This window comes from Thermobia domestica, chromosome 7 (assembly GCF_964235325.1).
Source record: "Thermobia domestica chromosome 7, izTheDome1.hap1.1, whole genome shotgun sequence".
In the NCBI taxonomy this organism is placed as follows: Eukaryota; Metazoa; Arthropoda; class Insecta; order Zygentoma; family Lepismatidae; genus Thermobia; species Thermobia domestica.
The window spans coordinates 57,869,899-57,895,534 of record NC_137460.1 but is presented as its reverse complement, the minus strand read 5'-3'; the positions used below and the strand labels follow the sequence as shown (position 1 = coordinate 57,895,534).

At 35.0% G+C, this 25,636-nt stretch overlaps 2 protein-coding genes across 4 annotated transcripts in view; one reads left to right on the top strand and one right to left on the bottom strand.

Annotated features, from left to right (window-relative positions):
- crb (cell polarity complex component crumbs) overlaps positions 1-25,416 on the bottom strand; it is a 249,974-nt gene extending 224,558 nt beyond the window's left edge. For all 3 annotated transcript variants that reach the window (XM_081764729.1, XM_081764731.1, XM_081764730.1), the window contains exon 1: positions 25,253-25,416. The gene's annotated coding sequence lies outside the window, so the exon portion shown is untranslated. The remainder of the gene's footprint in view (positions 1-25,252) is intronic.
- On the top strand, positions 5,378-5,740 carry LOC145689195 (uncharacterized). Its single transcript, XM_081763329.1, has one exon. The coding sequence runs from the start codon at positions 5,378-5,380 to the stop codon at positions 5,738-5,740; it is 363 nt and encodes a 120-aa protein (XP_081619455.1).
- Positions 25,417-25,636: the final 220 nt, after the last annotated feature.

The window sequence follows — 25,636 nt, the reverse complement described above, 5'->3', positions numbered from 1 at the left end:
TGCACTAAAAAGGGTAACATGCATATAAAATGCACTAAAAATGATAACATACATATAAAATGCACTAAAAAAAATAACATACATATATAAAATGCACTAAAATCAATAACATACCTTTTTTTGATAAGATAAAATGAAGACACGGGACTAAGATTAAAAGCACCAGCGTTCTTCCTAAGAGTGAGAGCTAATGTTTAAACTGCGCCGAATATCCATTTTTTCAACTTACCCCATTAGTATATAGGATATACAGTATATTCTCTTTTCTAGTGCATTTTATGGAAACATTGCATTATTTTATTTAAATATTTATTTATTTTTATCGGCATTAGCTACCTTTGAGCTTTTATTCAATATCCTCCAATTCTTTACTCTTAACTTCCTTCACTTGAAAATACGAAGAGATATCAATAGTAAGCGTACACACTTTACTTTCTAACAACATTTTACATTACAATTCATTCAAAATTTCTGTAAATGAATATCTGCTATACCCATCCCCCCAACCATAATACGCACGAACGTTGACTTCGAAAGGGTGAAATAACATTTCTGGAAGAGATTAGTTCTAACTTTTCCGTTATAAGATGTCATGTAAACTTCTGGAACCAGCATTGAACCACGCTGCCATTTACTCACGTGATCCTTAAGTAACTGACGCTACGCTACCTACTCATATACCGGAATTAAATACATTTGTCACAACTTTGTTAATTTTCCAGTAGAATGATAGGCGAGAGCGAAATTTAAATAAAATTATTGTATTCTCATTGGACATGCTTGCTTGTGTAAAATTTCAGAGCTCTAGTTCGTATGCAACCCCTTGAAATTTAAGTTCCAAGATTTCAATCTAATAAATACACAGAAAACAAACATGATAAAAAGCATTTTAAAAGTAGACAACAACCTTCATTAGGAAATTAAAAAAATAATAAAATAAAATAAAATATCACCTTCTATGGGGTTATTACCGATATAAACTAAAATAATCTGCGCCACTATTATTATTATTATTATTGAAGACAGTATCCCTTAATTGAATTGAAAGTACAAGCAGGAAGAAGAATTCATACACGAAATGTAAAAGAAAAGAATGATAAGAAATCTTCACAGTCTTTGAGATTAACCATGAACAGGAAAAAATATGACAAGAAGGGACATTACATATACTTTTTCTTTTCTTCAAAATTTCAGCAACATAGAACAACACAAACTCCACCTTATTCCCACATGCAACACTCCAAGATTTATTTTTCACACTCCTCCCACTTTTACTTCATGAAAACATTTCTCAGTCGCTTTTCACTTTCAGCAATTTTGGTTATGTAATACATGCCAGGAGGCGTAGTTATACTATGCTCATTCATGACTTTTTTTTATATATATATAAAAATAAAGGTTCATCGGCACAAACGGCATTTGGATTTATATTATTATTATTTTGTCAAAGCAAGACAAACGAAAAATAATACATGGTATCAAAGGTATTGAAATCTACGGGAAATTCTCAAAAAAGAAATATTTTGAGACGAGAAATTCTATTAATTGAGACTGGAAAACAGTATTATCAATAAAACATTATTTCTGGAGATATATATATATATATATATATATATATATATATATATATATATATATATATATATATATACGTGTGTGTGTGTTATACTGACTTGTGTAAAGATATTCCATGCATATCGAAAGTTAGTAAAAATATTTTAAATTAATGAGTTGTTTTGTAGTTCTAATATCTCTGCATTATTCATATAGGGGAACGTGGGGCATAATGGGGAAGCTAAGATATTTGCCTTTCTAAATTGGTAACCAATATCTCAATTGCAGTAATTTTTCTGCGGTAGACACGTTGGACATTTATTGTGATATTTCAACCAGCAAATCCTTTCAAAAATATTGTTTTGCACCTTTTTGCTTAGCTTATTCGAAAAATGGCTCTTTTCCCCATTATGCCCCCTACGTGGGGCATAATGGAACATTGGATTTCAGTCAACCCCATTATGCCCCTACCCCATACTGCCCCGTACACTATTACATCTATAATATCCAGCTCTAATATAGACTTATCATAAAACAACAATATATAATATGATTACTATTATACAACACAACTTGAATTTTATGAAATATTTATTAGACTCAATAATCAAATATAACAAAAGAAGGGTACTCTTTTTTTTAAAAAAAATGTTGATAATTACTTCAAAAGGTACATTCTGAATTAGGCATTATTAAGAAAAAGAAAAAAAAATGTGATTATTGGGAATTGTACTACACAAAACTGCGCAAATGCAATCCCAGCATTAACAAGAAATGTTTCGAGCTGGATAGTAAATTACACAATCGATACTCTTACGGGGCATAATGGGATAATGGGGCAATATGGGGTGATTGCAATACCGTTTTGCCCCACCCCGTTTTGCCCCAGATGAGTTGTAGTGTTAAATCAACGAGTATCTCTGTTATAACTTACAATCCGTAAACCTCAAAAACACACAACAAACACTGAAGAAATATTCTTTCAACATATCAATAGTTTAAAAGTGTGTAATAAATAACTTGCCTTACCTTGACCGAAGTAAAATCCCAATCGTTATCTATATATATAAAAGAGAACGTACAAATCCTTTGTCCGCTCATCACGCTAATACGGCTGAACCAATTTCTTTTATTTTTGGGGGGTTATTAGGATTTGGACCCTAGATGGTTTTTATCATATCACTTTAATTTTCAATTACCAGTGTCTTGAGATAATTGACCATTCAGGTGTCCATTACGTACAAATCCTTTGTTAGTTCATCATAGGTATAAAAATAAACGTATTTATATGCAACCCGCATGACCGTGTCACTCGGCGGGTTAACATAAATGACAGGCGTTATAATGTTTTTTATCATATCACTTGAAAGCGAAAAAGTAAAAATTATCTAAGTAACAAAGTTTATTGCGTTCGGGGGTGACCGCAGCGAAGCGGGGCGGGTTAACATAAATGACAGGCGATATAATGTTAACATTTACTGCAATCTTCTATGGTTTTTATCATATCACTTGAAAGCGAAAAAGTAAAAATTATCTAAGTAACAAAGTTTATTGCGTTCCGGGGTGACCGCAGCGAAGCGGGGTGAACGCTGCTAGTATGCCATAGCGCGAAAACAAAGAACTGACACACAGCACTGTTCCTTTTCAACTGATAAGAACGCTGCTCAAGCGCAACAGCCCTTCGTCCTTGAGAATCTTGTTTAGGTACTTATCGCTAGATTGCAGTTAATTACAGTTCAAAAAATACCGATACCCCGTTATGCCCCCCTACCCCGTTATGCCCCACGTTCCCCTACTATATCTTGGAGTAATACAGGTTGCACTATATTTAACTTATTCTGGTAACGTATTTAACAAAAATGTAATGAATTGCTTATCAACTATTAAAGGGGAACGACACTATGAAATTATTACCAAATACAAGTTGAATCATGACATTAAGTACGCTCCATACATTTGTGGCAAGTGTTTAAAGTCTCCTCCATCTTTTTAAATGCATAATTACATCTTTTAAGCACCGAATAACATATTAATATCACTAATGTTTGATGGATGGTAATTTTATCAAATTAAGACGAAATACGCTCCTTGAAATGTTCTAGATTCATACTTTTCTTATATACAGGGTGTATCAAAAGCCCGGGAGCATAAGCCAAAGCCGTTACGATTACGAGCAAAGATATAAAAAATAGAAATAGTGGAAAGTCGTTATACATAAGTTGTTTTCAATCTAAAAATTATGAACTTTTCCAATCGCACTAGTTGTTTAGATTCCACACTGGTATGGCGCCCTATCTATATATTTAAATGCTAGGTTTATGTGTTTGTGGTCAAGAAAAGTTTGTATGTTTGCGGTCAATTCTTTCGACAATGATATCTCGGAAACCACAAGCTCTAGAAAGATGCCGTTTTCACTGATCGATTGGAAATTTTGTGTAGAATGTTCAGTTCTAATTGAATATTTTTAAAAAATGTCCGTTATTTCTTTATTACAATTTTTAGAGGTACACTGGAAGTATTGAAGTTTTAAAAAGTAATGCATCATATCCTACGAGTTATACATTCTAACACCACACATTTGTATACGGGGTTATTATGTCTGTCCGGCGTTTGTTTCATGACCAAATGATAATGAAAAACGAACGATAACCATTTCTCCAGTCTAAAATGACTCTTTATTGTTTGGAGTGTTTTGCCCATTGAACTCTATATACCACGGCATTATAATTATTTGCTTATTACATACTGTATGCAAGAAAAAAGAAAACACTAATCATACATGAATTAGAAACTCCAACCGGAAGTAAGCTCAAATCTTACAAACGACGCGATATATTGAAAAAATAATCGATAAAATCTCCCCTTTATTATACCTCTTGCCAATTTTTACCACGACGTCCTTCAGTTGTGTCTATAAAGGGACATGTACAGAAGTTGTGATTAATGAAAAGGAGATTGACTCATGCTCATATAGAGAGCGCAGGTTCAGCTAGTGTTTATTGAAAAAGGAACGATTGCAATTCAATAGGCTGTTTGAACGGAACTTATGGACAAGCAAAAATGACATCCAAAACGTGCACATAGTTGTGTGAGGGAACCCATAATGCCACGAATCCGTTCCCCAAAAGTGTCGTATTGTTAGTGTGACGAGATCTCAACGGGACAGCCTGCTGAACTGGCAAGTGGCTTTTTCATTCAACATAGGGCACCTTATCAAGTATGAAGCCCAAAGTCAGATGTAAATGGAAAAAAAATTACCATTTAAATTAAATTAAAAGCCGCTTATTTTCAACAACTTGCCTCTCTCTCCGCTTTTTTCGTACCTTTATTCGGAGTTGAACCCTGGTGGCCCCGAACGTTTGGTACGCTCTACACAGATACAGAGACTCACTTTAATATTCGGCCACCCCATATTGTTGTCATTTATGTCAAAGGACGCATTAATGTAAATACATAGGAATTTGTAAGCGATGACAGGGAACAACTATCATGTCTTGTGTACTATTTCGTAATGTGTAAAAGTTGTAAATTCAAACTATGCCTAACTAACTGCTATGTTTCTACTAACTGCCTTCATATCATGCCACTTTAATATTCGCCCACTAAAGTGACTTGGTGATCTTACTGCTGTATCTCCAGTTTACAGAACAATATGATTGGAGGAAGGAACGTCGTGTGCATAACTCATTTCTCGTCTTCGTATTAGAAAGTGTAAGTGGGTATTGGCGTTGCAGTATAACACTTCCAATAGGATGAAAAGTCGTCTCACAACGTTTGAGCAGCGCCAGCTGGTCACTTTTCGTCATACAAGGGGGATTCCAATATGTATGTTGCTCGTCTCTTGAATATACCACGAAGTATAGTCGGTGATATCTTGCGACGTTATAAGAACGAAGACAGGATAGAATCCATGAAGCAGAAGGGTTGTCCTAGCAAGCTAAATGAACGAGACAAACATGTGAGTGTGAGAAAAGTTAAGAAAAACCCAAAATTAAGTGCACCGAAGATTGCAGCGGAATTGCTGCAAGGGTGTAGAAAGGATGTACACCCAGAGATTGTTCGGGAACTACTGAGAAACGAAGGATACCACGGAAAGGTAGCTAGAAAGAAACCATTTGTCAACAAAGTGAGCAGAAAGAAACAGCTTCAGTTCGCTAAAATCTACCTGCAAAAGGAACCAGGATGATTGAAAAATGTTATTTTTGCTGAGGAAAGCAAATTCAACATTTTAAAGTCAGATAGCAAGGTTCTAGTGTGGCGAAAGGCTAATGAAGAACTAACCAAACTGAATTTAATAGCAACAGTCAAATATGGTGGTGGTAACATAATGGTTTCGGGGTGCATATCTGCAGTCGGTGTGGATGAACTCAGCTTTATAAATGCTAGAATGACAAAAGAATAATACTTGAGCATTCTAAAAGAGACCTTACACAAGAGTAAAGACAAATTTGGAATCCGCGAGGCTTTTAAATTTTATCACAACGACCCAAAACATAAGGGTATGTTGTACGTGAGTGGCTTCTGTACAACTGCCCCAAAGTTATCGAAACTCCACCACAAAGTCCGGACCTCAATTCCATTGAAAATTTGTGGTTGAACTCGACGCTAGAGTTCGGAGAGTGGCAGTAACATCCAAGGGGGAACTTGAGAGAAGGTTCACAGAAGAATGGGCCAATATTGCTCCTGAATATACCGCAAAAATAACTGGAAATATGCAAAATCACTTGAAGGAGGTGATACGCAATAAAGGGTATCCAACGAGGTATTAAAACATTTTTCTTGCATCGAAGAAGGCGACAAGAAAGTTACACGTTATGTGGTGGCCGAATATTAAAGTGATTATAATTTTTGTGTTTGAGAAGAAATATTCTGATTCTTGTTTGTTAAAGTTAAAATTTTATTGTTTAATTTTTGTAAAAAGTTGCAGAAAATATAGAGGTTTCACATAGCCTAAACAATATTATCACTCTACTTTACTGTAGTTCATAATATAAGATAAAACGCCAATACAATGTGGTGGCCGAATATTAAAGTGAGTCTCTGTATTTTATTCACGAATTACGTATTGCCACAAATCAAATTATATTATAACCAGAGTCGGATCTAGAAGATAAAAACTGGGGGAAGGGGAGGCAGCCAGAACCCAAACTATGACAGATATATCATGACTTTACTACAAACTTTCAAAAATATATAAATAACAGCTTAAATTATTTTTGTCACTCAAAAAACTGGGGGCCTAAGCCCCCCGACCCCGTGCTAGATCCGCCACTGATCATAATGTATTGTTTACGTCAATCGACTATTGTTATTCTAGTTAATTGAGAACTGAATAGTCTTAACCGACTTACACCCTACGCTGCATTAAGTTATAACTGCTTCTATCCGAATACATATTATTGAACAAACCAATAGGAAAAGTTCTCACTGGAAATAACTACATATTGTAACGATACAAAAGAGAGAAAGAAGATAATGGTGAAAGCAGTCTCTAAACGTACGATGAATAACAGGCCTCTATTTCTTCTTATCTTTTCACATGTTCAGAAAATGTATTTGCAAAAATCACGCTACTACGAACACGAAACTCAGAAAAAAAAACCAAAAAACTGAATTAATTTTGAGATAATATAGCAAGCAGGTGAAGAAGCGGAAAATTATCCTAATGTAGTTTTATAGAGGCAGAGTTCACGAGAAATGAAAAATGTCATATTACTTGTCTTTTTTTTTTTCTTCTCGTTTTTTAAAAGATAAAACAAAGTCTACGCTACAACAGTCTTCCTCCTGCAATTTTCAATATTTAGGAAGGTACTGACACATCGATTAGAAAGAAAAAGAAAGTAATACAAAGGTCAAAGGGGAATGAATTGCTCTTACATGTCGATAATTCGGTATGGAACTCCGCTGTTATCAATGCTATTAAATCCTATAATACCCGAGAAGCATTAACAAAAGTTACTGACAACACTCCATATACAGGCTGTTCATTTATTATGAAGCCAAAATCCACTGGTGAAATCCTCACACCTAAACAATAAAAGAGTCCATATAAGCATAGGGTTTAAAAAAAAAAAACACGTTGTTTTAAAGTCACGGGATGCCGAAATCGAGAAAATTGTGACTTTGAGGTTGCCTAGCTCGAAAACTATGAGAGATATCAAATGCGGTTCAAGAACTATTAGAGGAACTAGTACACTCTCTATCTAAATACGTATGTTTTAGAGTTGGGTTGTACAGGCGCACATGATTTTAGAGAGAGAGGTGGAAGAGAGGAACCTACGTATACTGCAGTTCCCTCTATAAAATCCGTTGCGCCGATACGTCCCAACTCTGGAACATGTTTATTTAGATAGACAGTGTACTAGTCCTCTAATATTTCTTTAAGTGCCTTTGATATCTCTCAAAGTTTTCGAGCTAGGCAGCCTCAAAGTGAATAATTTTCTCGATTTCGGCATCTCGTAGCTTTGAAACAACGCGTTTTTCACCCTATGTTCATATTGACTTTTTTGGTTATTTAGGTGTGAGGATTTCACCACTGGAGTTTGGCTAGAAAGTACATGAACACCCTATATATATATATATATATATATATATATATATATATATATATAATTATTTAGGTATACGAAGACGGTAAGAAACGATAACGGAGCATGGCACGTTAAGAAATTCCCCTCAATCAACTATGAGGATAGAGGAATAATTTAAACTGGGAATAAGTCCTGTTTGATCAATCTCGTTTTCTTCGCAAAATAAAAGAACAAAACTGCAAGATATGATTTAAAAGTTTAATGTAATGGGTTGAATATGAATATGGAAAAGACGAAGCAATGTTTAACAACTTTGCAAGAACGGAACAGATAATAGAGACTACAATACTGTATTACATACCTGCGTCTACCAGTTATAGAAAATATCCCTAAGTTAAGATGGAATGTATTCTAAGTTAACAATTTTATATTTAAAATAACATGCCAATCTATCTAAAATGGAAAATTCTTCATGAGTGTATTCTGTTTTACTATACATGTAGATGTATTTCGTTTCACAAAATTAGAATTTGATGTTGAATGAATACAAAAAAGAAGCATGGCAGGAAAAGAATTACACAGATCATGAACATGAGAAGTATGACTAATATTATCGCCAAAGAAAAGGCGAAGAATTGTAAGTCTGCCATAGCCATTTCTTAAACCACGGAAAGAAGAAGAAGAAAAAAACTAGCCATCCTACACCTGATCTGACTTGTGGTCCCACATAGTTACTTTGGGATGTGTGACCTAGAACCTGCATTCTAAAGTTAGTTTTAGATGGAAGCATTTATCGTAGCAAAAATTGTATCATCGATATCCTACCGTGTAAAGTAGCAACTATTATAGAGTGCCATGGCATATCCTATGACATTTGTTGTCAATAGAACCTGCTGTATTTCGTGGCATTTTCTCCAGCATTTCTGGTTCGATTGCAGCGCCGTGATGTGTTGTGCGAAAGATGTTGTGCCAAATATCATGCTCTTTGTTTTGTGTGGGAAATTGAATTTTAGTCAAGAAAAATGAGTTGGAGTAGGGATGCTCTTTGTCCACATACTTCTTTGTGGTTTTCTTTTTTTAATATAACCGATGAGAACTGTTGTTACAATCACTATAACATTAGCTACCTCGCGCTTTAGTTTCGGAGCCATAATTGCGCTCTACTCCAATGATTTGTTTGCTACGTCACGATAAGATGCAGGATGAAAAAAAACATGATTTTTAAAAAAAAATCATTTTTGATGATTTTTTAAATTTAAATCTATTTTTTTTTACTTAAATCGATTTTTTTTATTTAAATCAAATCTTTCTCCTCGTATAATACAAGTCGCGAACTGAAGGAAAAACATTAGGAATTAGTATTAAATGTTAATTATGCCATTTAGGTGAAAGTATTGGGGTTGAATTTTGAATTAATCCCCAATCGTTAACCTATATCAATCCCAAACAATGTATTTTTTTTTAACAATTTTAAATTATGACTTTTTTTTTTTTTGGTAAATTATAGACTTTCAGTCAAGCATCATTCCTATTTATCCTAGGATCATGATTCATACCTCCTTCTCTTCAGAATAGAACAGCCTTTAAAACGATAACATTCACATTTTCCCTATCATGTCCCTGAAGCGGAAAATTTTGGAGAGAAGTCGGGATTTTTTCTGATTTTTTGTTTCAAATTTTGATCCCTTCTGGACTCCCCTATGTTAACGCACAGATCTCAAAAATCAACTGGGAAATACTAAGGGTGTACTAAATGTGACAAAATTTCAAGCTTCTATATTAAATATTTTTCCTGCCCTTACTATTCAACAATGAGCTAAGAACATCCCCACAATACCCCAGATGACCCGGATGTAATATAAAAATTTCCTCAGACATCCCTATTTATCCTAGAATCATGATTTGTACATTATTCTCTTCAGAATAAAACAGAGTTTCAAACGGTACCATTCAAATGTCTCCATCGTGTAGGCTATCTGGGGTTGGAAAATCACGAGAAAAGGGATTTTCTGTTAAGAAATATCCCATTTTTTACTTTTTACCCCTCTGTACCGCCTCTGTTTAAAGGCAAAGAAATGAAACAAATCTGAAATATACTAAGGAGTGCAGTGCGTGAGTGTCCAAAATTTCAAACTTCTAGATGCAAAAGTAAGCCCGCGAAAAATATCCCCAAATACCCCAGATTCCCGTATAAAACAGGATCTCAGGTAACAGTTTCCTGAGACATCCCTATTTATCCTAAGATCATGGTTCGTACATCATTCTCTTCAGAATAGAACAGCCTTTCAGATGGTACCATCCATATGTCTCCATCTTAGACGGGAAAATTGCGGGAAAAAACTATTTTTTGTTAAAAATATCCATATTTTTTTTAATTACATTTTTGGCCCTCTGGACCCCCCTGTTTTCACGCAGAGATCTGAAATCATCTGAAAAATACTAAGGGTGAACTGAACGAGTGTGCAGAATTTGTCTTCTGAATGCAAAGTGTAGGCCCGCCAAAAAATAATAAAAATAGGCACAACAGAAAATATCTTTAATAAATTTATGACGTCATCACATCATATGTCTTGACGCAGAGAGGCGTGAAAGCATATGTAACATGCTCTACAATGCCTTCGAGAAAGCGAAGTAAAAAGCTTTATTGGTACCTTTTTAATCGAATAATGGAGATTTTATCCTATCACCTAAAAATAGGTGATATAATTTAAAAGGTTGACACTTTTTTTTTTTTCACAAAAGTTACTGATATTTGGCAGGGGCATATTTTTAAGGAAATTGTAACTAGCTTGTGGTACGAAATACATAAATTTTGCCCAAAGTTATAAAATAAAAAAAAATCGAGAGGGGATAGGACACTTCTAAATACGCCCTATTATCTGAGAACAAATATATAGACGCGCACACAAAAGAATCTTCGTCTTAAATGTCGATGGTGATTTCCCCGTTGGAATAGTTAACGATTTACAATATAAACCCTCGCACCCCCAGAATAAGACTGTCGTAACTCAAAATAGATTTTTAATTGTTATAATTTTTAACGTGTAATAATTGCAATGTGTATGTATTTAAGAAAGACTTTGTCTGCAATAATTATTACTATACATATTGAAATAACGTTACAATCTTCAAAAAGAGACGAGATAATGAAGTTTCTTTAGATACAACAAATTTCTTTGGCTTACTTTTAAAATTGACATTTCAGAGTTACGACAGTTTTATTCTGGGGGTACGCCCTATGTTACGAAGAGAAGAAAACAGGATTGCCCTGTTACCCGTTCAAAACGGGATTTCCCTAATCATCCTCTGCATTATACTTGTTTTCATACTATGCTGTACATACTGTACATTTGAGTCTCATTGTATTATGATTACCATCTTCCGTAATCGAAATAACAGAAGAGAAACGGGACTTTAAATTATTTCGAAATTTGATTTAAATCAACGATTTTTATATAAAAAATCAAGTGATTTAAATCTTGATTTAAATCAGACTGATTTAAATCAATCCACCTTGATAAGATGCCTATCAAAATGCTACCGTGTAAAAGCAATATATATTTTTGATGCCATACAATATTTTACGAGATTTTTGACAGCACATCTGATACGAGAAAGGCTACGATAAATGCTTCCGTTTAAAACTAGCCTAACAGAATACTCAGACATACATAAGATAAAAATATGTACAACCACGAAAGTAAATAAATAGAGCCATAAGAAATAAAGACCCTTACCTCTACTTATCAAGACCCTTACCTCTACTTATTTATTTTCGTGACTGTATCACACATGAAGTCAGGGACGAACGCAGGGAGTGGGTTCTGGGGATTCAGATCCCCTCAAAATTTAGTCTAATATTAGGGATGATTTTACAAATCTTGATATAATTTATTCTCATATTGAATTTCGACCCCTCCCAAAATAAATTCTTCCGTACGTGCCTGGACGGAGCAGAATACGAAGTACTTTCATTCCCATTTCAATATAATTTTCCTTGTGCTGTTATTATTATTATTATTATTATGCATAAGAAGTAGGAACACTGATATGACCTGTCTGCATATATTATCTACCGTTTAAGCTTATGTTTATTCTCATATAAATATTTTATTTTGCTGAACAATCACTCTAGCATCACAATTCCTACACGCATACACATACATTCTTGTCCCGTTGCAACATTCCCCTTCCTCTCTCTCTCTCTCTTTCTCCTTCGTCCCACCTACATTAACAACAAACATCAACAATAAACATCAAGTGTTTCGTTGGAAGTACCGCTTATTTCCGGGATACCTCACTCAGCATGTCCTATAATGGTTGTGCACTGGCGGAATACAAAGAACAGAGTAACAAAGGTGAGATCGTGGAGTACATTCCTTCCACTACAAGCAATTTGTTCTGTATTCTGAATTGTTAAGTTATGCGAAGAAAGTGAAAGAATAGTATTGGATCGAATGGCTTAGTGGTAGGGTGCCCACTTTATCACTGAGAAATGTCTAAATCCAGATATTGATAAATTGCCATACACAATTTCAATATTTCAATTAAATAATAATAATAATAATAATAATAATAATAATAATAATAATAATAATAATAATAATAATAATAATAATAATAATAATAATAATAATAATAATAACTGTTAAGTCCCACGATGGCGCTAGACACAAGACATTGTCAACCATGTAGAGATACCCGTCCAACCAGGGCCGGATTTAGGGGAAGTGCACCGGTGCACCTGCACCCCTTCCCATTCGTTGTAAATGTACACTACCTAAAAGAAGAAGTTAGCGGTGTAAATAGCAACACTTTCGTAAGGATTCTGTACGATACAAGTATCCATCATATTACAAGTGTTCATGATTAAAGAATCCAAAGCAGCAAACTAATTATATAGGCCTACTGAATATTACTGTATACCGATACAAAGCGGTCGTGGCTCAGTTGGTAAAGCGTTCGGCGTTGCATTCGGAAAGTCGTGGGTTCGATTATTAAGCCCAGACACTAAGCATTTCCAAGAATTTCTCATTCACACCACAAATATCTAAAGACATTTTTTTATAAATTATTCAAATATACTGAAAGTTATTGGTGTGCCTCCCGTCAGAAAATTCTGGATCCGACCCTGTGTACAATGTATTATACTCGTATTAATCCATGGAATTTGGCACATATAATTATTACGTTCGCCATGCCAAATAATCCTCTTCTATTTTAGTTTAGAAGTACGTTTTTATCCCGAATAAAAGCGAGATATTTCATTTTAAAATAAATAAATAAATAAAAGGACTTACGTCTACAACTATGCTTGCACACTCTTGCTCTATAGAACTCCTCACATACTTTCGTCCACTATTTGATTTTTCTTTTCTTTTTCTTTCTTTCTTTTTCTTTTTTTTATATATATATATATAATAACACGAACAGTATATGTTGTACGCGACACAGAACTCATTTGACCTTGACTTGGTCATCACGCATCTGAAATATTTTTCTGTGCATACCTTAGCACAGTGATTCCCAACCGGAGTGTCGAGCAATTCCACTGAAATGTCTCACGATTTTTTCTTAAAATTTAAAAATAATGATGCATTAAATGATTGGTTAAAATCAATTCTGAGGCAGACTGTACCAGGTAACACCTCCAGCGCAAGCAATAATTCTTAGTACTACATATAGTCACTATTTTATACAAACTTAGGCCTACAGGTTTACGCTATTATAATTTATATTATTATTAATAGAGAACGAAACAAATGTGCCGCAATCAAATAGACGTTTAGTGAAAGTATATCGTCATCGAAAATAGATTGGAAACCACTATCTTAGCGCACACCCTTCGCGAGTTATTGACATCAAAGTTGAGGCTTGTCAAATTCTCAAATAATACAGTGAAACCTCTTATTAACGGCCATCGATGAAACACGATTATTTATTTGGTGCCCGTTACGGAAAGTTACACAAATTTAGGTTACTCAGCTCAATTGGTGATTACATGCAGTATTCAGTTACTTTAGATATAGGCTACTATCGAAATATTGCATTCACTACACTATTCGAATTACTGGGGAAATGAGGGAAAAATTCCATCTGTAAATCAACAAAAGTATCGCTGGGAATGTGTTTATGTGGGCGAGTACTGCAAAATATATTGCATATGTAGTGAGTTCTTTTCAAGTACAAGTCCCCTAATTAGCTTTCTGACTATATTATAAGTAAACAAGGGCGCCCATCAGGGGGGCAAGGTGGGGTGAAAAGTAAAAATTCCGGAATTGGCTACTGCTAAAACATACTCATGGACCCCGAGATGCTTACTGCCCCAAGGACTTGGGCGCAACCCGACAATTTTACCATTCTTTCCAAATTTAGCATCCTGCTGTTTGATTGTACAATTCCCAATCAAAAGTTGTCTCCCCAAATAATCTCATGGGCGCAACCTGTAGGAACCCCAACAAGAGGTTGCACCCGTTTGCCAATTTCTCCTCTAGAAGATAATTGACTACCTAATATTATGATTGTACAAATATAATTATACTGTATGTATATACAAGAAGTTACTTGTTGAAGAGAATGACTTAAGAGATATATTTTCCATTTTATCTCAAGGTACGAAAATTAAATCACACTTTAGATAATAATGTTTGAAATGTTTCCGCATCATTGACTATAGTGGATAAATCATTTGCATGAACTTATATTACTAGCTTAATACCGATTCTATCCATTTATTAAAAAATACTGTACAGTCATAATTAATTTTAATATTACCATACAGTATCATAGCGATGACTAAGTACCTTGCACTTCATACATATGTATTACTGGGTACACTTTCCTCCCTCCATCTTTTCCTTGTTTAAATAACACCAAAACACGTACTTATTGAAAAAAAAGGGGGGGAATAGAAACGCATCTTGATACACAAATGACTCACAGACGCCAAGGAAGACAAAGGGCGGAAGACAAGGGTCTTGTAAAAGAATGTTTTCACAATACCCGAGCAGTTTTCAATGAAGCTGACGCGTCACTGCACAGAATTCCTTTGTTAAACAGGCGCTAAACTCCTTTTGTTATCGTTCATCTGTCAGAAAAAGAGCTTGTCTCCCAACTTGGCATTTATTGTTTTACGAATTTAGACTTCGGAACTATCTTTTACGTAAGTATAAGAAGTGTTATGGAACAGCTATACGTATATTCGTATGTCTGTCAACAGGTACCAGAGCAAAAATAAGAAACAGCGGTATTTTATTTTATTTTATTTTTAAGTATCAATTTAGAATCCCAAAAACTGTTTCATCTTCTCCATTAACCCTCTAATCAAACCGGAAGTGATAGAAATCAACCATTTCCGACTTGAACATAGATAATCATAGAGCAAAAATGCTAATAGATGAGTTAACTATGACGCATTACCTCCACTACTTCCGACTTTATTTTATCATATGAGAATTAATGGAACCTAACTCCAAGATTTTTTTTTTTAACGTACATAATTCTGAAAGGCCGACTTCATGTCATTTGAGCGTTATTCAACCCGACTTTGTCATGCCTTCTCTGCTGTGCAATAATGTGTTTACCATCTTATTAAAACAAGATTTGTTAAAAAAATACATATTTAAAAAAAAAAAACTTCCTTCCCTCTCTCTTGTAAACCTACGAAAAAGTAGTTGCGTTCTTCTGATTCTCATACGACGAGTTTCTCGTGGGTTCCAAAGGCATGATCTACATATGGAATTTACAATGTTTATGTTATTTTTATTGACATAAATATTATAATGAAGAGAGAACTTCGTTTTTTTTTTTTTTTTTTTTTTTTTTAAGTTTCCGGAAGAAAGGAACTTCAAGAGTCTTCATCCCGGCGAAATTAAAATACCGTTAATTTTACAGTAATTCTGTGATATCTTCAAATAGATAAAAGATAATTGAAATATGGAACAACAGCACCCTAGACAATATTATTTTGCGTGAGGTACCGTTATCACAAGTCACCTAGTGGCTTTCCGTTTTCAGCTGTTTAGAAACGCGAAAATAAATGCCGATTTTCAAAATGGCTCGAAATCGAAATCAGATAAGTGAGTAGTGATAACGGTATCTCATGTAAAATGATATTGCCTAGGGCGCTCTTGTTCCATATTTCAATTATATTTTATCTATTTGAAGATATCACATAATTACTGTAAAATTAGCGGTATTTTAATTTCGCCGAGATTAAGACTCTTAAAGAGCAAATTGATCATGCATTCAAGTAACTTGACACACACACTGGCTAATGCTTTCTTTACTTAGCATTTTGATACCTTGTACTTACTATATTATGTAGTAAGTACTTACTACTGAAATGAAGTTGTAGCCGTTTCCAAACATTTGCTTATACAGTTCAGAAATCTGGGTGCGCAGCTTATGAAGTCCTAATTCTTGGGTAGCCACATTAATACACTATACAAAAAGACTTGGAAAACAATTATGAGTTTATATCACGGGTCGTAAAAGTCAGGGGGAATGCGGGAGGATGCTATTCCCCCACAACCAGAAATTATTTATAGCGTCGCCCCAATTCCTAAAAATAAAATGGGCAAAGATAGGAACAGGGGACGGCGCGACGTTATCGGTCCACCTACCTTTTTAGATCCACTTTTATCCCCGGTTTGTATAATAATGTTTTTTACTTTCTACATCAGTACATTCTTCATTGTCCTTAAAAAAAAACTAGTGAAGACGCTTAAGAGGCCTCATCCCGGCGAAATTAAAATACCGCTAATTTTACAGTAATTATGTGATATCTTCAAATAGATAAAAATATAATTGAAATGTGGAACAAGAGCGCCCTAAACAATATCATTTTACATGGGATACCGTTACCACGACTCACTTATCTGCTTTCGATTTCCAGCCATTTTGAAAATCGGCATTTTATTTTCGCGTTTCTAAACGGCTGATAACAGAAAAACTACTAGGTAACTTGTGATAACGGTACCTCACGCAAAATAATATTGTCTAGGGCGCTCTTGTTCCAAATTTCAATTATCTTTTATCTATTTGAAGATATCACATAATTACTGTAAAATTAGCGGTATTTTAATTTCGCCGGGATGAGGCCTCTTAACGAATAAAATCAAACGTTCCTACAATATTAGTAACACAGTATTATGGAGTACAAGTGAAAGGTCCTTCCTTTCTTTAAGACGACTAAAGAAACACAAGAAATTTTAGTTTGGAAAATAAAAATGAAACGTTTCAGTTTAACGTATCACGATTATGCCCTTTAGGCTAAGAAAGACGGAAGTTTGAAAAATTTAAATAACACCTACTAATAATAACATAACACTAAAAAAAGGATAAAATACTACGATATAATGTCAAATTCCTTGCTTTTTTGAAGTTCCTGGTACCCCTACTGTACATTTACAAGATGAGCGATAGGATGTAACTCTAAAAGCAACCAAATTAGCCTACACTATGACAAGAATTTTAGGAATGATGCTACAAAAAATGGATCAAAAGATTGCGATCTTGGCTGATAATTAATTTTTGGATCAGGGGCCACAAAATGTTTGAACGGCCCCTAAATTGAATTTTTGTATTTTGTTTACAGAATAAGCACATCATACTGTGTAAAGTAATAGTTTCGCTACATTATATGTAGTTCTTCAGATATAAGGCGAACAAGAAAATTTTTGATTGAAATATATATATTGGATCTTGAATCAGGGGCCGCAAAATTTTGAACGGGCCCTAAATAAAGTTTTCGTAATTTCTACGGAATAAGCACATCATACTGAATTAAGTGATAAATTGGGTTTAGCTATCCTATACGTAGTTCTCCAGATATAAGGCGAACAAGAACATTTTTGATTGAAATATATTGGATCTTTTGATGCATTTTTGGATCAGGGACCACAAAATTTTTAAACAGCTCTAAATTGAGTTTTTTGTATTTTTTCGGGAATAAGCACATCATAATGAATTAAGTGATGGTTTGGGTTTAGCTACACTATATGTAGTTCTCCAAATATAAACAGGGCTTCAAGTTTCGCCTATTCAAGATTCGCCTAATACCTTCTAGATATGCAAACGTCAATCAAAGCGATGACACAGAGTTTATTTTCTTATTAGGCGAAAGCTGATTTTTTTCTAAAACTTGGTTTAGCTCGCATACTTTGGTAGGCCTGCACCTTTGTAATAGTTAACATTTCCTATTGGAATTATTTTCGTACTCTTATTAAATAGTCCAATATGTAGAGGAAAACTTTGACAAACCCAACAAAAATTAGTAGCTTAATGAAACTTGCAGGATAGTTTCTTTTCATCAACTATAGCAAGTAATATCCTAAAAACAAGTCCCCGAATATCCTCTAGTGCTTCAACCAGTATGACTGCCATATCTAATTTGGCCGCCACTGTATATTGAACAATCATGCTTTCCTTGATTCCTTGGAACCATTTTATTATCTCCTTTCAATGATGGAAAACAAGCAAAAGAAAAATGTAAATTTTGTGTATTATTTTTAATACGTCAGGCTCTTAAGTTCATCTACGAAATACCCTATAATAAAAAATAATATTGTACGGTACATACTGCTAACAAGTAAGTTACAATATACAGCACTACACAGGAAAGCAGACAAAAGAGGATTTTTTAAAATAGCTCATCCGATGCGTGTGTCACCTAGTGAGTACAATAAAGCTGGAAGCACCCTAAAACCAAGATCTTATCTACGGTGGAAAATATGCAGGACAGATTTGTTCTCGTAAACCTGAAGCGTCATTATATCAGGGAAGTTCCACAAAACAAGCTAATGGTCGTTTAGAATGCTGCTACAAGAAGGGGAGGGAAAAGTAGCAGGAAGTGAACTGTATATATATATATTTTAAAGGTACGGGAAGATGAGAAATAAACACGTACACTGTCTGCCTGAACGAGCTTGCAAAAATTTATTTTATGTTTACTTTCTAAGCAACAATTTGCTAAAGTTAAATCACTGATTCCCACACATGAGGATTCAGAAAGCCAGCAAATAGGCTGTATCGAAAGACTGCAGGCTAGAGATAAGAAGGTAATAATTATGCTTACTCAAATAGTACGTGACTCTCTACGTCGAAACATTTCAGTGCGAAGAGTTTATTTTTATTTTATTTTATTTTTCAAACAATCCTGTTTCTGCACTTCAACTGTTATAATTTCACACCTCAATTCCACTCGAATCTGAGACCCTACATATCAGGGCTGTCTAAACAGACGATTGTCGCTGAGTTCGAGTAGAGCACAAGATATTTTAGAAAATGAGACATTGTCTGAAAAGAAATCTTAACACACCAATCTTTTTCACTTTCCTCTTTTTTTTTAAAGTGAATTTTAATCGAAGTAAACTAGTTTCGAACAAAATTGCGAAGAACATATAATTTAAGAACAACGTTCCTTTATGCCCTCCCCGCTGATCTAGTGGCTGTGCATTTTGATGCAAAGGACCAGGATTCGCTTCCCGGTGAAAGTATAGAAATTTGAATGCATTATGTTGTTTCGGATTTCACCTTAAACTGTAGGTCCACGTCTCATATAGCCTCGGTGTTGTCAAGAGGCTCAAAACTTCAATGCACAACGCAAAAACACTATTCATTCTTTGTTATATCAAATGATAAATGTGTGTGTTTGTTGTGACAAAAGCAGGTAATTTGGAAAGCATTAATTCATTTTTACATAACTTCGACTTCTCCCCTAAAAATGAACTAAGAAAAATGGAAGCGCAGTGTCAATGCCAATTGCACATAAGTAGATCGACAAAGATGTTCACAATCTGAGGCAGGTCACTCAATGAAGACTGTCTGGCTACCCCAGCAGCAGTACGATATGTAATTTTGGAGAGGTTCACTCAGGTACAACTTAGTTCGTTGTCAGGCGTATTTTGTTGTCCGATATCCTAGCAAAGTTATTTAGATTTTGGAGCCCAAGTAAATTTTGGAAGGGTACAGGCCCCCTCGGCCCCCTAGGATCAGCGCCCATGCATCTCTGCTATACAAAAACACTATCTATATTATATAAGGAAGGAACATGCAATTTGGAAAGGTTCACAAAGAAAAGTAAGACGGAACAATTTACTAGCTATAATTTTCACAGTCATTACAGTTCGGTTTTGTCTCATGTCTATGGTAGGGCCCACGATGGCTCAGTGGCAGAGCGCTTAGTTCTGGTTCTTCTGGTCCCTGGTTCGATCGCCGGCCAAGTAAGTTTGTGGTAGACAATATTGTTTCCGTGCGTTTACTGAGGGTACTCCCATTTCCTCCCACTCTCTCATTCCACCAATTCTTCTATCATCATTCACTTGCCTTAATCATCATCTCCCTTAGGCTAAAGGGCATAATCGTGGGACGTTAAACACTTCATTTCATTTTCATTTTCATGACTATCATGTTGCCGTTGTTAAGGTTTCGTAGCATAGAGTCAAGTATTGGAAATTTAACGTCTGAAACGAACTAAATGACACACTATAAATGTAAGTAAAAATAATGCAGTAAAATTCCCAATTATCCGAACTTCAGTTATCAGAATCGATACAAGGAAATAAAAACAAATGATTGAAAAAAAAAAAAGTATTGAAATGTGAACTGTATATACCGGTATTCGTTTTAACAAATATGATTTCTTCGAAACCTATTTAAACAAGCGTTAAAATTTGCATATAAGTGAATTTTCGATGTACTTTTAATTGTTTATAGCCTAGTATAAGTGATTTTTCAATAAACAAAAGCCTGTCTTCTTACTAAATAAAATCGATTTCAGTTTTTTTTTTCCTTCTCACAACACAAAATAACCTTTTTCTGTTGATTTCCGGATTTTTGCATATTCGGGTTATCCAGAACTCAATCTGTGTAATTTCACTGTATTATGAAATATTTCACTGTATTGTTCGGTGAATATTTGAAACACCAATGTGCATCATGTAACATGCTTTTGTTGAATATACATACGTACGCTATTACTCAATTTAGTGTGTCAAGCGGGAATATGATACATTTCTGTGCGCAAAACTACGTTTGAAGTGTAACTCCCTAAGTGAAATGGTTAGGATCAACAAGGCCTAGTAAGGAATTTGTCAAAGGAAAAACAGGCAGGCGTTTTCCCAACACTGCCACGATACAATGCGAAATAATTCAAATTTCAGTGTCTCATTTACAATTCAGAATACAGAAACTAATATCTGACTACGTGTTCACTTTATTAACAAATTCTGCATAGGGTCAATTTTAGCAAACATTTAAAATTAGAGTTATCCCTTTTCGCCGCCAAGAACTTACAATTTACATAATCTCGAGTTTTCTTGCATCAAAGTTTACAGTGTCAATCATTTATTAATGACTTTGAAAATCCATTTTTCAGAATAACGTCCATGATTATAACTTTTGTGCTAGATAAAAGAATCGGTGGAATGGGAAGTGGGAGTATTCCGAGAAAACTCACGGACACGATGCTGGCCGGGGATAGAACCAGGGATCCCACGCATCAGAGGCAAGCAAGCGCTCTACCACTGAGCCACCGTGCCCCCCCCCCATTAATGGCTTCGAAAAGGTCCACAAAAACACTATCCTCTCCCCACTTTATTTTATTTGTATCTTCGATCTAGCCAGGCGCGCACTCAGAAATTTTTGTTAGGAGGGATTCAATACTACAAGCCAATAAGTATATTATAGTATTGAACGGGTTTTATTCTGCACCCGAAAAGAAGGTAAGTACTTGTAAAATATTTCCACTTTATCTTCAGAAAAAAAAAAAAGATAGAACTATATTGTTTTTATAAGGGAAAGATTACAGATTAGGTATAATATGAAATTTTCATGCTACATCCATCCTTTCTCTGTTAAGAAGAGTTTTATTGAGAAAAGTATACAAATGTATGTTGAGTTAAGAAGTTTTGAGGTGATTCGGTGGACCCTCCCTATGGTGCGCCCCTGGATCTATAATAACTCACATGTAAGAAAAAGTAAATTTCAACGATAATTTACAAAAGCTACAAAGTAACTAGTAGGAGTAAACATAGTTGGGATCCAGTAGTGTCATTTCAGTTTTTATATTTTCTTTTTATGTAAATATTTTCACGTTTCTCACCAGTATAATCTATTATTGATTAAAATGTATGCATATCTCAAACTTAGGGGTGGGGGCAATATTTGGGCATCAAGGTCCAAATAATGCCCCTCTAATCCCATACGTTGAACTGCAGCCTATTTCTTGTATATTCTCGGTGCTGAAAATCAACATTAAACTTGACGTCATACGCTAGAGATCTGCATGGGCCGAGTTCGGCCCGAGGGCCGGGCTTGGGCGGGTCGACTCTGTTATTTCTTTGGGCCGGGCCGGGCCGACACTGATTTCTCTTGAGGTCGGGCCGGGCTGGGGCTCATTAATTGCAATTCTTTAATAATTATTGACTTTTGTTAAACGATAATTAGAATAAAGGCAAACGTTGAAGAAATGTGTCCGTAAAAAAAAGTTAAAAAATGACTTTTAAAATTTATCGGGCCCGGGCCGGGCTTGGGCCAAGAATTTTAAAAAGTTATCGGTCCGGGCCGGACTCGGGCCGAAAATCTCCAATATTTTTCGGGCCCGGGCTGGGCCGGGCCTAGGTACATTCGGGCTGGATTGGGCTCGGGCCGAAAAATTCGGCCCGTGCAGATCTCTACCATACGCACACAACTATCTCAAGCAAGACGTATAAGCAAGATCAGAATATCTCTCCTAGATTTATCTCTGCCCCATAAATTATAATATACTGTATTTAAGAAAAATCGTTATAGGACAATGCAAATGACCATGGGCTCCCGACGTGGAAGGCAGGGTGGGTGGGGCCCGGGCTCTCTCTGGATCACGAAAATGTATATATCTAATATAGCAAACCACGTACATTAAATAGTAGACGTAATATAGCAACCATGGAATGGGCCCCTATCTAGAAAATTTTCTTCGGGCGCCCCTGCAAATGACCCTTCTTGCAAGATTTCTGCAGACAGGTTCGCAAAACATTCAGTGTTGGTTGATGCTAAATTGTTCACTGTTACAGAGTCAGTCAGCTCATTTCTTGATGTCGTAACTAACTGACAGTGACTGACGTGTGTCTTACAAATAAGCAATTACTTATCACTAAAAAACACTATAAACGTACACTGTTAATAATTTTTCCTCATTATTTCGCAATAAGAAGTAGAAAGCTGGGAATGGTCTGTTCAATAACAGATTCACAGGAAGGATATTAGAAGTAGTCCGTCTCAAATTATTGTTAGAGAGAACCTCGTTTGATTAAGCGTAATAACTTTGGATAATTTTTGTAACATACTAATATGAGTCTAACAGGAATATCAGTATCCATTCTTAGAATATCGACGCTAATTAATCAATAGCAATGAATTTATTTTTTAAGACTTGGCTCCAGAAACTTTACATAATTACCAAAAATGTACGAAATACGCTTACAGCAAGGGCGTGCCCATGAGGGGTGTCCCCCATCCCAAATTTCCTAACTTGATATACATTTGTACACTAAAATTATACTGGATAACCAGGTAAATGATTGCCGTAGCAGTTTGATCTTACACTTAACTTGTACTCTACCTTTTCTTATAAAAGCAATCTAGTTCTATCAATTTCTGAGAATGTTGGTAGCAATACTTAACGATTACTTATGGTCTTTTTGGGTGAAAAATAACACCGCTTCACTACTACATAGATGCAATGTCTTGTAGTACTGGAGTATTATAGCCTCCCAAAATTTCGACCCCCTCCCAACAAAAAATTTCTGGGTGTGCACCTGCAATACAAAATACTGTTTTTCCGATCGATGCCTCTTCGGCCAGCATAGTGTGAGCGTAGTCTGCCAAATTACACAATACAATATGAATTAGAGGGGATTCCAGATTTTTCCTGGTTGAAACTCATCAATAGGGGTGAAAAGTGGTGCCGCGAAAATACTTAGGCCTATAACCTATACAGAGCATTAACGAAGATATAGCTCTCGGAAGAAATATCGTACCTCCATGGGAAATGGCCCCTCTAAACCATCCCCTGAAATCATCAATGATCTGAATATTAAAAAAAAAAAATCATTGGAATGTTTATTTCTGAATGACACTATTTAAATCCAATCAGCAGTAAACACTAGAGAGAAAAGGGTAAATACAAGGGCGTGTCTGCCCCTGTCCCATGACAAAGACTGAATGTTCAATACCAAAACATTAAATTTCTAATTATTATCTCGTAAATACTATTATAATTATCTGCCGATTCTACATTAAAATTTCACAACGTATGCCTTTCTCTTATTATTATATTTTTAAAAACCTCCAATAAATTACGATTTTATTATCAATCCGCACGTTTATTCCATTTTATTAGTCTCATAAAACTGAACATTTGTTTCTATTATTTACAATCAATAGTCAATTACTTTAGCAGCCTTCTACACTCAGGATCATGAACTGGCCACTGACACACACACACACACACACAAAAAAAAAAAAAAAAAAGCTTATCAATCATCATTAGTTGCTTGCTCCCTTTCTACAAATAGGTTTTTCGGAGAATTAACTTATTTTCACAGAATAAAACATAAAAGATGTTCAAAATGTAAGAAAAACTTTTTGATATAACAACATTTAAAAAACAAAATAAAGAGAAGAGGCTTAAATATACGTACATAAACATTTATGAAATTATCATTAATCATTGGGATTACCCTATCGTTATACATTACGTTGAGGTCTTCTCGTTTGGCCAAACAGTTCATGAATTAAAAAGTAACTATGTAGCATACAATAATCCTTAATAGTCAAGCAAGTGGTTAAATAATGTACAATTACGCAAAGAAAATTTGCATTCGGTCAGAACCTACTTTTCTTAACGCGCGCTACAAAAACGCACACTTCTTAAACACACACACAATCACAATCACAGAAGATAAACATTTCTAAAATTTACATTCTACCTACTCTTTACAATTTATGATTAGATTTATTCGATAATTAGCTTATGAATCTTGTGCACAATAGATTTAAACAAATAGTTAAATAAACTTGAAATGGGTGACACCTGAGCGAAATTCCGAAAACTTCAGCAGGTGTCACAGATAATTTTTTGTGAGAAGAAAAAAACTTTTTAAAAAGGAGAAAAATCTACTCACTGGAATGCAGACAAGTCTCCATTTCCACTGCAATAGTTTTGTCACGATTTTAAACACGAAAATTCACAGATTACACCTTCTACCTTGTAAGTAAACACATTTTCACATAAACACTGCACCTACAGGTGCACAACCGCACAACAGAAAACTCACTTTGTATCTGCGTGACGTCATGGAAACCGACGATTCACATTGTTTCTCATAGATGGCATACATGTACAGAGTAGCGCAAAGATAATACATATCAACAGCTTTCACAATTCACCTCCATCTTTTATCCATTTATTTTCCAAACTACTATTTTTTCTCTCTTTTTAATACTGGCTGAGCTGCATATGTATTTCACCGCCTAAATGCATTAATGTTGTAAAATAATAATGACTC

What these genes read in the sequence shown, in the direction of transcription:
- LOC145689195 (XM_081763329.1), top strand. Translation starts at nt 5,378, where the DNA reads ATGTATGTTGCTCGTCTCTTGAATATACCACGAAGTATAGTCGGTGAT.